The 15,562-nt window shown below is 43.7% G+C and overlaps 1 protein-coding gene and 1 long non-coding RNA gene across 3 annotated transcripts; both read right to left on the bottom strand.

Annotated features, from left to right (window-relative positions):
• Window positions 1-532: 532 nt before the first annotated feature.
• LOC109200685 (uncharacterized) lies at window positions 533-4,253 on the bottom strand. 2 transcript variants are annotated; one of them, XM_019356266.2, is made up of 3 exons: window positions 1,022-4,253; window positions 785-884; window positions 533-561 (listed from the first exon to the last, which is right to left on the bottom strand). In XM_019356266.2, the coding sequence occupies exon 1, from the start codon at window positions 4,174-4,176 to the stop codon at window positions 1,360-1,362; it is 2,817 nt and encodes a 938-aa protein (XP_019211811.1). In that variant the 5' UTR covers window positions 4,177-4,253; the 3' UTR covers window positions 533-561; window positions 785-884; window positions 1,022-1,359. The 2 variants fall into 2 exon arrangements, with proteins under 2 accessions (XP_019211811.1, XP_019211810.1); XM_019356265.2 differs by lacking the exon at window positions 533-561 and having other exon boundaries at window positions 654-884.
• A 3,813-nt stretch (window positions 4,254-8,066) lies between these two features.
• On the bottom strand, window positions 8,067-8,472 carry LOC112845628 (uncharacterized). The gene is made up of 2 exons (XR_003218489.1): window positions 8,364-8,472; window positions 8,067-8,227 (listed from the first exon to the last, which is right to left on the bottom strand). It is a non-coding gene; the product is annotated as an uncharacterized LOC112845628 (long non-coding RNA).
• Window positions 8,473-15,562: the final 7,090 nt, after the last annotated feature.

Here is a 15,562-nt window from a genome sequence, read left to right as displayed (position 1 = left end):
ACTCTTTGTTAGGTGTGTTTAATGGGCAGAATAATTCCCAATTATGTACAATTATAATATGTTAAAACGGACTTATGTACATAAGGCCATTAATAATTAACTGTACATAGCTATTTGCTTTATGACTATCTAGACAGTGTGAAGAAGTGAAGTATTGAAATTATTTTATGTTGCATAATGACAACATGTTGCCCCTATACATTTAAGGACAAAGTTCAATGACCGCCACCTGCTGGATGGTGAGTGCAGAGGGGCGTGTAATTGTTGAGCTGGACAAAGAGAACATCTTTGCTGATGCAATGTCAGTCTTCTTTGGTTCATTCTATGTATTGAACCTGGAATACCAGGAGTCAGCGTGTGCAAGGTTTTTTGTAAGGATAAACCCTGAAGAGGGAACAAAATGTACCTCCAAGGTTGGGACAAGCAGAAGGACTGGGACCACTGTGAAGCGAAAGTGTAGCAGCCCTTGGCATCAAGAACGACAGAAGAGTCTCTAACGGGTGCAGCCATTTATTTCCTCACCACACACGGCTCATTCTCTGGACATTGAGCACCGTGAAACTATAAAATAAGAAAAAATTGATACCCGTACAGTCCTTTTGAAGTATAACAATGAGCAATAACAACAATAAGCTCAAGTTAATTCAGGTACGTTCAAACAAGTAATTCTGAGATATACAGTCACAGATTAAATAAAACAAAAAAGGGTTGCTTCAAACAGCATCAAGGGGTTACACAGTTCGGTTAAATAAAATATAACAACAGATCACCTCTCATCACATACCTCAGTCCGCTTGCCAAGGGTGCAAACTCCGGTGAACACTTAAACACTTCGGCCCGTTTCTCATGGGATGCTGCTAGCTTGCATGACACACATGTCTAAGCTAAAAAATAGCACATGGATGTAAGTAACGTAAGTACAGAACAAAAAAGGTTTTCAGATAGCTCACAATACAAATGCAGCAACATACCTTACATTAAACACACACATCATACTTATCAAAGTATTATTGTAACTTACATGGACTTTGTACAACTTATTCCTGCCGCACGACAGACCGCTCATACACGTTACAGGGCATGCCTCTGAGCACATCTGTCCTTAGTGCGACTGCGCATACAGTTCCGACAACCCCCGCAAGGATGACTTATGGTACAGATCAGCGGTTCATTACACTCCCACCAATCATGCTATGATTTAGAAACTAGCTAATCATACATGATTTGAACAACAACATCAAAATGAAACCACTTCAACCAATATGCAGGTGTACAAACATCATAGAGCAGGTGCCACCTGGACTGTTACATTGTTTATGTCAGCATGTCAGTTCCTCTCAGATAATAACGTGGTTGTTATTATTCTCTTTCAACAAGAACCACCAGTTTTTGAATAGGCCGCTCGATAATGGGGGGCTTGAAAGCACGGTCCTGTTTCTTGGTCCGACTTTGGACTCCTACTTGAACCTTGACCCGACGGATTAACCCATCGTCACCTTTGATAGTTTCAACGATACCCCCCAGTTGCCACTGACATCTTGGTAACATATCTTCCTTGATGATAACAATGTCATTCACTTTTAGATTACGGCGGGTTTTGTGCCACTTCTGTCTTGTGGAGACATTCATGAGGTATTCTCTTTTCCACCTACCCCAGAACTGCTCAGTTAAGTATTGTACTCTACGCCACCTCTTCGCTGCATACAAGTCTTCTCTCACAAATTTCCCAGGTGGTGGTAGAGCAACTTTGGACTTCATCAGTATAAGATGGTTCGGAGTAAGAGGTTCAGGTGCCTTTGGGTCACAGATACTGTCCACAGTCAAGGGGCGGCTATTTACAATAGCCATGGCCTCATAAAACAAAGTTCTAAGAGAGGCATCGTCTAGTCTTCCTGCACACTGAGCGGTAGTGGCATTTAGCACATTACGAATAGTCCTAATTTGGCGTTCCCAGATGCCACCAGGATGACTTGCAGAAGGAGCATTGAAAACAAACTCACACTGTTTGTCTGCCAGGAAAGCCTCCAGTGCCTGCATGTCACATTGTTTGAGAGCCTCTCTGAACTCATTTCTGGCTCCTACAAAGTTTGTGCCTTGGTCACAGCGGAGTTGGCAAACAGCTCCTCTGAGGCTGATGAAGCATCTAAGGGCATTGATGAAGGCATCCGTTGATAGGTCTTCTAGCATCTCGATATGGACAGCACGTGAAGACAAGCATGTAAAGATAAGCCCATACCTTTTGTACTCCTTGCGGCCCCGCTTGATGGAAAATGGACCGAAACAATCCATACCAGAGTACGAGAAAGGAGCGGAGGCTTCAGTCCTTTCTTTCGGGAGCTCTGCCATGCGTTGCTCCTCGGTGGGGCGCCGAAGTTTTCGACATTGCACACATTTATGTATTAACTTGGCGACTGCTTTGCTTCCTCCAAGCACCCAAAACCCATTTGCCCTGAGTTCTGCTAGAGTTTGACTGCGACCCTGATGACAGATGGTGGCATGGTAATGAGACAGTATTAGCCTTGTAATGTGACTTTCCTTTGGAAGGATGACCGGGTGTTTTAGTTCTCGACTGAGCGTTGCCTTTGTCAGTCTTCCACCGACACGAAGTAGTCCTTCATCTAAGATGGGATCAAGACAGCTTAGGGGGCTAGAGCATGGAAGAGAGTTGCCCTTCTGAAGTGTCTTTATGTCTTGCAAAAAAGCTTGTCGCTGAACCAGACTGATTACTAGCTCACAAGCCTTTCTCCTTTCCTCCACCGTCACAATGCTGCTGACACGATCTGACTTCATGCCTAGTCTCTTAATTCTTGCAACTACTCTAATGAGCGTTGTCCAGCTGGAAAAGCGGCTTAGACGGTTCAGAATGTCAGTTTGCTCATTGGCATGGGTGGCAAAGGTTTTCACCGATTTAACTTCAGGGTCACAGACTAGCAAATCTGGTGAAAAATGTGGTGTTGGGTGTATCTCAGGTTTCCACAGAAATTTAGGACCCGATAACCAGTTCGTTGACAGAATGTCCCCTGCACAAAGACCTCTCGAAGCGTGGTCAGCTGGGTTTTCCGCCGTATCCACATAGTGCCACTGCGCAGGGTCTGTGGTTTCTCGGATTAGCTGAACACGATTTGCGACAAACACATGGAATCGCCGTGCCTCATTGCTGATGTAGGCCAATACAACTTGGGAATCAGTCCAAAAGAATTCCTCGTCAATCTGCATGCCGAGCTCTGTTTTTAACATGACACTTAGTCTTGCGGAGATTACTGCAGCCGAAAGCTCCAGCCTTGGGATGCTCATGAGCTTTGTTGGTGCAACTCTTGCTTTGGCTAACACAAGGCTACAGTGTACTTCATCCTTTCCATTTTTGTATCTGAGGTAGGAACATGCACCATAACCTATGTTACTGGCGTCGGAAAAGTGGTGTAGTTCCACCCTCACTATGTTGCCAAAGTCTGGAGGATGGTAGCATCTGGGTATCACTATTTCCTTTAGCCTGTGTAGATCCCTTTTCCATTGCTCCCACCGTGAATGTAGGCTATCGGGAAGCTGATCATCCCAACCTATGCCCATGCGACACAGCTCCTGGAGAATACATTTACCACTCAGGATAAAGGGAGCTACGAGACCAAGAGGGTCGTAGAGGGACGAAACAGCAGACAGGATGCCACGGCGAGTTGAGGGTTGATCCCTTTTGTCAATGTTGAAGCTGAACGTGTCACTTTCTATTGACCACTGAATGCCAAGTACGTGACCCTCTGCTGTTGAATCCAGGCTAAGGTTGAGAGGCCCAGTGGTTACTGCCCTTTCTGAAGGCGCAACACCAGATAGCACCTCCACCTTGTTCGAGTTAAATTTGTGCAAGTGTAAACCTCCAGTCTTACACAGCTGTTGTGCGTTGATAATAAGGTCTGTAGCTTCTGTGACTGATGGGACGCTAGTTAGTCCATCATCAACGTAAAAGTTCTTTTCAATGAAAGAAGCCGCCGAGGGATAATCGGCTTCGCATTGCTGTGCAAGATATTTAAGGCCGAAATTGGCACACCCTGGAGAGGAACCAGCACCGAAAAGGTGCACCGCCATTCTATACTCTTGGGGTTCTGTTTCCAGCTGACCGCCTTTCCACCATAGGAACCTCAGGTAGTTCCGCATGTTGGGTGGGACATAGAACTGATGGAACATTTTTTCAATGTCGCAGGTGATGGCTACTGCTTCCCTCCTAAAGCGGCAGAGAACTCCTACTAGAGAGTTTACCAGATCAGGACAGTCAATAAGGTGTCATTCAGAGAGATGCCCTGAAACTTGGCTGAACAGTCGAAAACCACCCTAAGTTTATCTGGTTTCCTAGGATGGTACACCCCATGATGTGGGATGTACCAAATTGTCTCTCCCTCATGTGCAGGGAGGCTGGTTCTGCAACACCCTTGTTGATGGTTTCCTCCATGAATGCTGTGTAATGGTCATGGTACTGCTTGTTGGACCTTAACTTCCTCTTGAGGTGTTGCAAACGAGCTTCAGCCAGTCGCTTGTTGTTTGGCAGCATGGGTGGAGAGCTGCCCTTGAAAGGAAGTGGCATCTCATAGTGTCCATCCTTCCTTTTTGTGATTGTGCTGCTGAGGAGTTTTACAAAATGAACATCATCTTGAGAAACATATTTATCTTGGTAGTTTCTTTCGCTGAAATCCATTTCTAGGACCTTTAACACATCATTGACCGGGGGTAATGGCATTTCCTTTACTGCCACTCTGTGCACAAAGCTCTGATGTTCCTTTCTATCAAGATATGGATTTGCTGATCCTATGATGCTCCAGCCCAGCACGGTTCTTTGAGCAAATGGATGGTTTTCTGACCCTACAATAACTTCTAGAGGGGCCAGTGCTGATGGGCAATCATAACCGATCAGCAATCCCACTTCACAGTCTTGAAGTGGCTGCAGCTTGTTTGCCAGTTGCCTCAGATGTGGCCACTGAAGTGCGGTGTCCTTTGTAGGAATGTGAGACTTATCGACTGGGATGAAATCTCTTGTGTATGCCTGGCGTAGCTGAACATGCGACTCACTATGGAGCCCACGAACTTGCAATCCACAAGCTACTTTACTAGCTATGACTGTGTCTACTGCTGTCATTGTACTGAGCTTTAATTGCACTGGCTGAGTCCTCACATTTAGTGCAGAGACCAGATCTCCCAAGATGAAAGTTGAATCGCTCTGTGTGTCGAGCAGTGCATATGTGAGAATCTCTCTGTGGGGATCTTCTGCCAATGACACAAAAACTGGAACAATGCTAGACGTAGCCGAGGAGTGTCTTGTCAATGTGTGTGACATGACATTGCGGACTTCCTTTGTCTCATTTCCTGCAGATGGTGAATCACTGTTTAACATTCCACCGGCTCCCTCAATTCTCTCTATGTGCAAGCAAGTTGGATGATTTCGACTACATATAGTGCATGTGTGCCTTCTTTTGCATTCTTTACTAGTGTGACCCTTTCTTAAACAGCCGAAGCAAAGACGGTTTTCGCGAATGAAAGCCCTCTTTTCATCAGGAGGCCTTGCGGCAAAGGTTGGGCACTTGGCGACACCGTGTGTTTCATCGTTGCAGACGAAGCATGGTGATCTTTGCTTTGAAATTAAGGTCCCTGGTTTACCTGCAGAGTGCTTAGCTTGAGCATTGGTGCTGAGTGCCTTGGTTCTCTTAGGAAGCCTTTCATCTGTTACTTTAGTGTTTAATAAGAAGGGAGAAGCAATGGGGTTGCAGGCTATTCTAGCTTCCCTTTGTAGAAATCTGGTGAAATGAGCAAATGGTGGATACTCTTGACATCTGTCTAGTTCATCCACAACAACGCGACCCCATCTGCGTACCAGCCATTCGGGCAGTTTTTGAGAAGTTTATGATTTTCTTCACAATCATTTAGAATTGCCAGCCCTTTAACATGAGGGATGGCCTCGGCACAACTTTGAAGAAAATCTGAAAACTCTCTGAGGCTACTGGGTCATTGGGAGCTATTTTTGGCCATTTCATCAGTTTATCCCTGAAAGCCTTTTGGACGACAAATGAACTTCCATACCTCTCCTGAAGAATCTCCCAGGCGCCCTGATATGCATCTTCTGAGTTTCGATAGAAGAACCCTTCGACCGCTTCCGCGCCTCACCTGCAACATAACTTTTCAAGTGCAACATTTTTTCACCTGCGGGAGGGGTTTGTGGCCAATCAATGCCATAAAGGATATCTTCCAGTCTATAAACTTTAAAGGGTCACCAGTGAACACTGTGGGTTCAGGTGCAGGCAGACGGTTGGAGACGAACAAGCTTGCAAGCTCCTGTGTTAAGCTGACCTCCTGTTGCTTTTGCAAAATCTCAGGTGGTGCACACTGAGGTCGAAATGATTCAGCCTGTGGATTCAATGGATTTTGAGATTCAATGATTTGGCTATCAAGTTGTGATTTGTCATCTGCCTCATACTTAAGGCTTTCCAATCCATCGTAGTTGTTGTAAGCTCTCACTCTGGCTGCTGCTACTTTTACCTCATTTTCTGCCTGTAGCTGTTGCAGTTTAGTTCTCTCTTCCTCTAACTTTGCTGTCATTTCTGCAATCATTTGTGCTTCCTTGATTTTCCACTCATGCTCTAGGCTACTCAACTTGGCTTGCTGTTCATGTATTCGTTGCATTGCCTTCGCCTGTTCTAGTTTAGCTGCAAGGTCAGCTTCGGCATCCACACGTTTGCTAGAAGTCGTAGAAGTGGCTCTGGAGTATGAATCTGAGCCCTTTGAATGCTCTGAAATAACTGTTTCTGTTTCAGTTTTCCCAAAAACAGATCCATACTCCTCCTTACTTAATATCATCCTTACACGCTCCTTCTCAAGCCTGTCATTAAAGGTCTTATCTATATCTTCTAGTCGTTTACTAATGAGATCACAAATTTCTGTTGTTAGGGCAACACACGCATCCATTTTCTTGACAACATCTGGAGTAGAAGTATGATTACGTCGGATAGGCTCATACAGTTCATGCACTACCGCTTCTTTAGCCTTAATGTCCGTTTGTGCTTTAACAAGGTCTTCATTTGAGCAGAAACCTTTCAGTTTCGTTCTAACTCCTCTTGCTAACTCCTTCCAGGACTCATATGCCTTGCTAAATGACCTTTCATTTTTCTTGGCTTCCTGTTCATGCATCTCCTGCCCCTTTTCTGTTAGTCTTCGCTCTCTGGAGCTGGACCTGGCCTGTTGTGCCTCTGTAGATTTGTCTGTTTCTTCAACGGGGGACAACATTATTATTAATTTGATCTTCTGGCTTGTTGCACCTGCCCTTTTAAGTGTATATATCTGAACTCAAATGGATTGAGTGGTGGTTTCAACTTATTAACACTCAACTTAGATATTTACACCTTTAACCTCACAGACTGGCAACAAACCCAAATAATTCAACACATAATAATACTGATGATGCCCTCAATCAGACAATTTGCCACTTAAATTTTTACAGAAGTACAACTGATAGCATAAAGCCCAGATTCAGTCTTAGGCATTCTGATGCGAGAAATGTGGGATATTCAGCATCACAAGTTTACATGCTACTGTGTTAAATACAGAAGAGGTCTTTCTTGCTTGCATCACTTTAGACTGCCACATTGAAGATCATTTGCTCACACAGCTTACAAGATGCAGATGTGCATGACATTGTATTTATAATGTCCTTATTTTGAGTCCTTTACTGATCCAGCAGTCTCTGGATGACGCGATACACGCCTTTACTCACAGTTCGATGAAAGAATAAGATGAATGTAGATGGCTGCAAGGCAGCGTGAGTTTCACTGTAGCAGCCCTTGGCATCAAGAACGACAGAAGAGTCTCTAACGGGTGCAGCCATTATTTCCTCACCACACACGGCTCATTCTCTGGACATTGAGCACCGTGAAACTATAAAATAAGAAAAAATTGATACCCGTACAGTCCTTTTGAAGTATAACAATGAGCAATAACAACAATAAGCTCAAGTTAATTCAGGTACGTTCAAACAAGTAATTCTGAGATATACAGTCACAGATTAAATAAAACAAAAAGGGTTGCTTCAAACAGCATCAAGGGGTTACACAGTTCGGTTAAATAAAATATAACAACAGATCACCTCTCATCACATACCTCAGTCCGCTTGCCAAGGGTGCAAACTCCGGTGAACACTTAAACACTTCGGCCCGTTTCTCATGGGATGCTGCTAGCTTGCATGACACACATGTCTAAGCTAAAAAATAGCACATGGATGTAAGTAACGTAAGTACAGAACAAAAAGGTTTTCAGATAGCTCACAATACAAATGCAGCAACATACCTTACATTAAACACACACATCATACTTATCAAAGTATTATTGTAACTTACATGGACTTTGTACAACTTATTCCTGCCGCACGACAGACCGCTCATACACGTTACAGGGCATGCCTCTGAGCACATCTGTCCTTAGTGCGACTGCGCATACAGTTCCGACAACCCCGCAAGGATGACTTATGGTACAGATCAGCGGTTCATTACAGAAAGGTTGTTCACATTAACCCTCATGTCACAACTTTCCTCCAGTGGCTTACTGAATTTGAGTGGAGAACTTCAAATCAGGTAACTGTTTTTGCCATTTTTAGTGAATTTCTTGTATAATTTAAGTGACCAATGTGTTGTTACCTGTGTCTCCACAGATGATCCATGGCCCATGCTTTCTGGACATTTACACAAGATGAGCAACAATGAAGACAAGCTCTCTTGCCATCTTGCAAGACGCTGTCTCTGTCCAACAGGTTTTTTGAGTGCAACAGTGTTGATTTTTTTCCCTTCTTTTACCCGTTTGTTAAAAATTATTGCAGCTACTTACACTTTAATTGTCACATGTATTGGCTCACCTACAAATCAATGAACTCAGTCCACAAAGCAAGATCAGGGTTCAGTGCAGGTCAGTCAAGTTCCTTCACACCACACACGCTCATCCATGTCCTTGTGGACCCTGCTTTGTGCATTGATTTGGTGTGTGAGCCAGTATTTTGGACAAAGTGTATAAAGGCAGAAGTGTGGGGCTTGATATTATATTCATTACAATTCAGTTTATTTGTATGGTGCCAACAAAATGAATGCCAAGGCACTTCACATTGTAGGTTTAACACTAGGTTTACTATCCTGCGCAATTTGCATAACTTCCCTAAACCCACTACTCCCTAGAATTACTGGCTTTTTATTTTCTGGTGCAAGTCCGAGGTGTTAAGCACCCCTGCTGAGATTTTCACAGGTCGTCAGCTTGTTTCTCCTACAGCTTTTGTTGTGCAAACCACCCATTGTCCTTGAGGCCTGGCACATTTGCATTTGCTCACTCAGAGTTGCTCAGATCCAAGGCAGGCCAAACCTCTGTGTTACAACTTTCAGAAATGCCTGATAGAAATGCTTCAACTTACTCATGAGATTTTGACCACATTTTTTGCGGAAGTCACAACTATACTGAATGCACGACCGTTGTTGCAGCTGCAAGAAATGCTTGGTAGGGAACAGCTGTTCCCTACCAAGGTTCGTTTCAAAGTTTGAAAGACTTTGAAATAAAACAGACTTGTGTACCCATATATTGTGAATGTCTGTCTTTTGTATGTAGGTTGTAACACAGAGGTTTGGCTGCCTTGGATCTAAGTAAACAAATGCCAATGTTGCACAAACACACACACACACACACACCACACACACACACACACAGCAAATCTGCATTTATTTGTCCCACAAGTGGAAAATCTGCATTGTCATTGCAAAAAAGTGGACAAAGCACAGTATAGAAAGTGCACTATACAAACAATCTGGAAACATAAATATGGACACGTGTATTCAAAATATTGGTGTATGTATACACACACACACACACATATCTATCTATCTACGTGTGTGTGTGTGTGTGTGTGTGTATGTATATATATATATACATACACACACATACACACATATATATATATATATATATATATATATATATATGATATAGATGTGTCTGTGTGTATAACTAGACTTTATGCTTTAAGTTCATGAACTTATGGCATTCATTTCAATCCTGTTTGTAAGAGCAATCATGTGTCCTGTTGGTGCCATTGTGGATTGCTGGTCAGAAAGTTTTCTGGTGCTACTAATCAAAGAGACAATGCCCCGAGATAGATTCATTTCAATTATGCAACACCTTCGATTTGATGACAGGGACACGCGGGCAGAACGGGTGAAAACAGACAAATTTGCAGCGATCTCCGACATCTGGACACGCTTCAACGAGAACTGTGCTAAGAGTTTCACTCCAGGGGAACACATGACCATAGATGAACAGCTGTTCCCTACAAGGTTCGTTGTCCATTCACCCAGTATATTGCAACCAGCCAGACAAATTGGGATCAAGTTCTGGATGGCACGGATTTGGACACCAAATATGTCTGCAGTGCATCTCCTTACTTGGGAAAGGACCCAGTCGTCAGAAGGGAGAGAGGCTGGCAGAGAACGTGGTCATGAAACTGATGGAGCCGTTTTTGGATGATGGAAGAAATGTCACAACGGACAATTTCTTTACTTCACTGTCACTGTCGCACAGACTGCTGCAGCGCAAAACAACATTACTGGGCACGGTGAATAAAGTCGGCGTGAACTTCCTCAACTTGCAAAAGATACTGCAAAGCGAGAGGTATTCTCCACTTCAGTGCTTAGAAGTGGCAGTGTGTCCTTGACAATTTATGCACCTAAAAAAACAAGACTGTGTGTGTTCTAAGTTCCATGCACCAAGACGTGACGATCGGTGACGGCAGAAAGAGGAAACCCAACACGATCACAGACTAACCACATGAAGGTATGTGAATGTGTGTACAATTTTACACCAGTGCTACAATGTTTTCTGATGTGTGCTATACAGGCCTATAGAAAAAAACATATACTCATGACTCTCTCGCTCTGCTTTTACAGTGTGGTGTAGACGTGTTGGACCAATGGCACGGATGTATTCTGTAAGATCAGCAACACGCAGGTGGTCAGTAGCGGTTTCTACAATATGCTGGACCTGGCGGCAGTGAATGCCTAATTTTGTACAAGGCATGTACAGGGTGGACAGGCAAAAGAAGATTGTTTCTGCGTCTTCTAGCTCAGCAACTTCGTTGCCATTCATGCAGCACAAGGAAATCTTAGCACAGAGGCAGGCTGCTGCAGGAGCTGTGCCAGGGACTGTAAAGACAACGCAGTGCCAGGTGCAAGAGAGCTGCAACAGGAATCGCAGCAGATTTACTGTGCAACATGTAAGAAATTCACCTGTGCCAAATGCAGGGATGATGGACACTGGTCTGCAAACGCTGTAAAGTTTGAAACACTTTGAAATAAAACAGACTTGTGTACCCATATATTGTGAATGTCTGTCTTTTGTATCTAGGTTGTAACACAGAGGTTTGGCCTGCCTTGGATCTGAGTAAACAAATGCCAATATTGCGCACACACACACACACACACACACACACACACACACACACACACAGCAAATCTGCATTTATTTGTCCCAATAAAGGTGTAAAAACAAGTATACAGGATATTTACATGAGCAGATCTCAGTGCAAGAAAGTGTCTTTCCAACACTGAAAAGGTTAAATGTCAAGTTTAAACGTGTAAAAACAAGTACAGGACATTTACAATAAGCAGACCTCAGTGCAAGAAAGTGTCTTTCCAACACTGAAAAGGTCAAAGGTCAACTTTAACATTAAAAGGTGTAAAACAAGTACAAGATATTTACAATGAGCAGATCTCAGTGCAAGAAAGTGTCTTTCCAACACTGAAAAGGTTAAAGATCAAGTTTAAAGGTGTAAAAACAAGTACAGACATTTACAATAAGCAGACCTCAGTGCAAGAAAGTGTCTTTCCAACACTGAAAAGGTCAAAGGTCAACTTTAACATTAAAAGGTGTAAAAACAAGTACAAGATATTTACAATGAGCAGATCTCAGTGCAAGAAAGTGTCTTTCAACACTGAAAAGGTTAAAGGTCACGTTTAAAGGTGTAAAAACAAGTACATGATATTACAATGAGCAGATCTCAGTGCAAGAAAGTGTCTTTCCAACACTGAAAAGGTCAAAGGTCAACTTTAACATTAAAAGGTGTAAAAACAAGTACAAGATATTTACAATGAGCAGATCTCAGTGCAAGAAAGTGTCTTTCCAACACTGAAAAGGTTAAAGGTCAAGTTTAAAGGTGTAAAAACAAGTACAGGATATTTACAATAAGCAGACCTCAGTGCAGGAAAGTGTCGTTCCAACACTGAAAAGGTCAAAGGTCAACTTAACATTGAAAGGTGTAAAAACAAGTACAAGATATTTACAATGAGCAGATCTCAGTGCAGGAAAGTGTCGTTCCAACACTGAAAGGTCAAAGGTCAACTTTAACATTGAAAGGTGTAAAACAAGTACAGGATATTTACAATAAGCAGACCTCAGTGCAAGAAGTGTCTTTCCAACACTGAAAAGGTCAAAGGTCAACTTTAACATTAAAAGGTGTAAAAACAAGTACAAGATATTTACAATGAGCAGATCTCAGTGCAAGAAAGTGTCTTTCCAACACTGAAAAGGTCAAAGGTCAACTTTAACATTAAAAGGTGTAAAAACAAGTACAAGATATTTACAATGTGCAGATCTCAGTGCAAGAAAGTGTCTTTCCAACACTGAAAAGTTAAAGGTCAAGTTTAAAGGTGTAAAAACAAGTACAGGATATTTACAATAAGCAGACCTCAGTGCAGGAAAGTGTCGTCCAACACTGAAAAGGTCAAAGTCAACTTTAACATTGAAAGGTGTAAAAACAAGTACAAGATATTTACAATGAGCAGATCTCAGTGCAAGAAAGTGTCTTTCCAACACTGAAAAGGTTAAAGGTCACGTTTAAAGGTGTAAAAACAAGTACAGGATATTTACAATAAGCAGATCTCAGTGCAGGAAAGTGTCGTTCCAACACTGAAAAGGTCAAAGGTCAACTTTAACATTGAAAGGTGTAAAAACAAGTACAGGATATTTACAATAAGCAGACCTCAGTGCAAGACAGTGCATTTCCAACACTGAAAAGGTCAAAGGTCAACTTTAACATTAAAAGGTGTAAAAACAAGTACAAGATATTATTTACAATAAGCAGACCTCAGTGCAAGAAAGTGTCTTTCCAACACTGAAAAGGTCAAAGGTCAACTTTAACATTAAAAGGTGTAAAAACAAGTACAAGATATTTACAATAAGCAGACCTCAGTGCAAGAAAGTGTCTTTCCAACACTGAAAAGCACAAAGGTCAACTTTAGAATAGAATAGAATAGCCTTTATTGTCATTGTACAGGGTACAACGAAATTGGAGTGCACTCCCTTGGTGCAAAATGCAATAATAAATATAAATGTAAAATATAAAAGGTACAATAAAACAAACGTAAGTACTCTCAAAAGTAAGCATGATATTTACAGGATAGCAGCATTAATATAATGACAGTATGACAGTATGAATAGCAGCATAATATAATGACAGTGACAGTATGGTATAGTTAAGCAGGTTCAATCGTTTTTGTGCTTATTTACAACGGTGATAGCTCTGGGAAAGAAGCTATCCCTGAATCTGTTTGTCCTGGTTTTATGTGACCTGTATCGTCGGCCTGACGGTAATAGTTCAAACAGTTGATTGCTGGGGTGAGAATGGTCCTTGATGATATTGCCAGCTCTGCTGAGGTACCGGGAGTTTGCAATGACCTCCAGGCTGGGCAGAGAGCAGCCAGTGATCTTCTGGGCTGTGTTGATGACCCTCTGCAGTACTTTCCTGTCTGCAGCTGAGCACCCTGCATACCATGTTGTTATGCCGTACGTTAGGATGCTCTCTATGGTGGCTCTGTAGAATGTCACCAGCAGCCTCTCCTCCAGGTTGCTCCTCCTGAGCACTCTCAGAAAGTGGAGACGCTGCTGGGCCTTTTTTTACCACCGCAGTGGTATTTGCAGTCCAGGAGAGATCATCAGAGATCTGCACGCCCAGAAACCTCATGGAGTGTACCCTCTCCACACGGTTCCCGTGAATGTAAAGTGGGGCCGGGTCTGCTCTGCCCTTCCTGAAGTCCAAGATGAGTTCTTTAGTTTTCGTGGTGTTCAGTTGGAGGTTGTTAACTGAACACCACTCAGTCAGTCTGTTGACCTCATCTCTGTAGTCCGACTCATCCCCCTTGAGATGAGTCCAACCACAGTGGTGTCGTCCGCAAACTTTATGATGGTGTTTGAGAGATGGGTAGGGGAGCAGTCGGATGTGTAGAGCGTAAACAGGAGGGGACTCAGAACACATCCTTGTGGAGACCCAGTGCTGAGTGTGATGGTGCTGGACAGGTGGGGCCGAGTCTGACAGAGTGTGGTCTGTTTGTCAGGAACGTCCTTGATCCAGAGGCAGATGGGGGTGGAGAGTCCCAGGTGAGACAGTTTCTGGACCAGGATCTCCGGGATGATATGATTAAATGCTGAGCTGAAGTCCAGGAAGAGCATTCTCACATAGCTTCCTCTGTGCTCCAGGTGACTCAGCGCAGTGTGGAGCGCTATGGTGATAGCGTCCTCGGTGGATCGATTAGTCCTGTAGGCAAATTGGTGGGGTCCAAAGTGGGAGGCAGACTGGCCCTGATGTGCTGACAGACCAGTCTCTCAAAGCACTTCATCACTACAGGCGTAAGTGCAACAGGCCTGTAATCATTTGGGCTGACCACAGCTGTCTTCTTGGCGATGGGGATGATGGTGGAGGTTTTGAGGCAGGGCGGGACGGTGTTTAATGACAAGGAAAGGTTGAAGATTTTAGTGAAGACTCCGGTCATTTCGTCAGCACATGCTCTGAGAACCTTTCCATGTATTCCATCAGGACCTGCCGCCTTCCTGGGATTCACTGACCTTAGAACACACCTCACTTGATGCTCCCTAAGTGTTAGTGTGCCGGTGCTGGGGCGGGTGGAAGTGGTGTGACAGCTGAGGGTCTGGTTGTCTCAAAGCGGGCGAAGAAACGATTTAGATCCTCAGCCAGCGAGGCATCAATCCTAGATGTCGCCTGGTTATTGCTTCTGTAGTTGGTAATGTGATTGATCCCCTGCCACATTTTTCTGGGGTCGTTGTCAGCAAAGTGATCTTCAATCCTCCTCCTATAGGCAGCCTTAGCTTTCCTGATGCCTCTACTCAGGTCTGCCCTGGCCGCCCTATACGCAGCCCTGTCCCCTGACTTGAAGGCAGTGTTGCGGCTTTTTAGGAGGGATTGCACTTCGCTATTCATCCAGGGTTTTTGATTTGGAAACACCCTGACCCTTTTGTTGACGGTGACATTGTCAACACAGTTCCTGATGTACGAGAGTACAGTGTCCGTTGTACTCCTGGAGGTTGTGGCTGGAGAATAAATCCCATACAGTAGTTGAGAAGCAGTCCTGCAGTTGAGAGAGGGCTCCTTCAGGCCAGGTTTTTATTGTCTTTGTCTGGGGCTTTGTTTTTCTCAGCAGGGGGGTGTAGGTGGGGGTGAGGGACATGCAGAGGTGGTCAGATCCAGCCAGGTGGGGGAGGGTGTCGCTCTGAAAGCATG

Source organism: Oreochromis niloticus, unplaced genomic scaffold, assembly GCF_001858045.2.
Source record: "Oreochromis niloticus isolate F11D_XX unplaced genomic scaffold, O_niloticus_UMD_NMBU tig00008203_pilon, whole genome shotgun sequence".
In the NCBI taxonomy this organism is placed as follows: domain Eukaryota; kingdom Metazoa; phylum Chordata; class Actinopteri; order Cichliformes; family Cichlidae; genus Oreochromis; species Oreochromis niloticus.
The sequence above is the reverse complement of the archived record's forward strand: the minus strand, read 5'-3'. Positions and strand labels throughout refer to the sequence as shown.

Coding starts and splice junctions, on each gene's coding strand:
- LOC109200685 (XM_019356266.2), bottom strand. CDS start 4,176: ATGTTCCATCAGTTCTATGTCCCACCCAACATGCGGAACTACCTGAGG.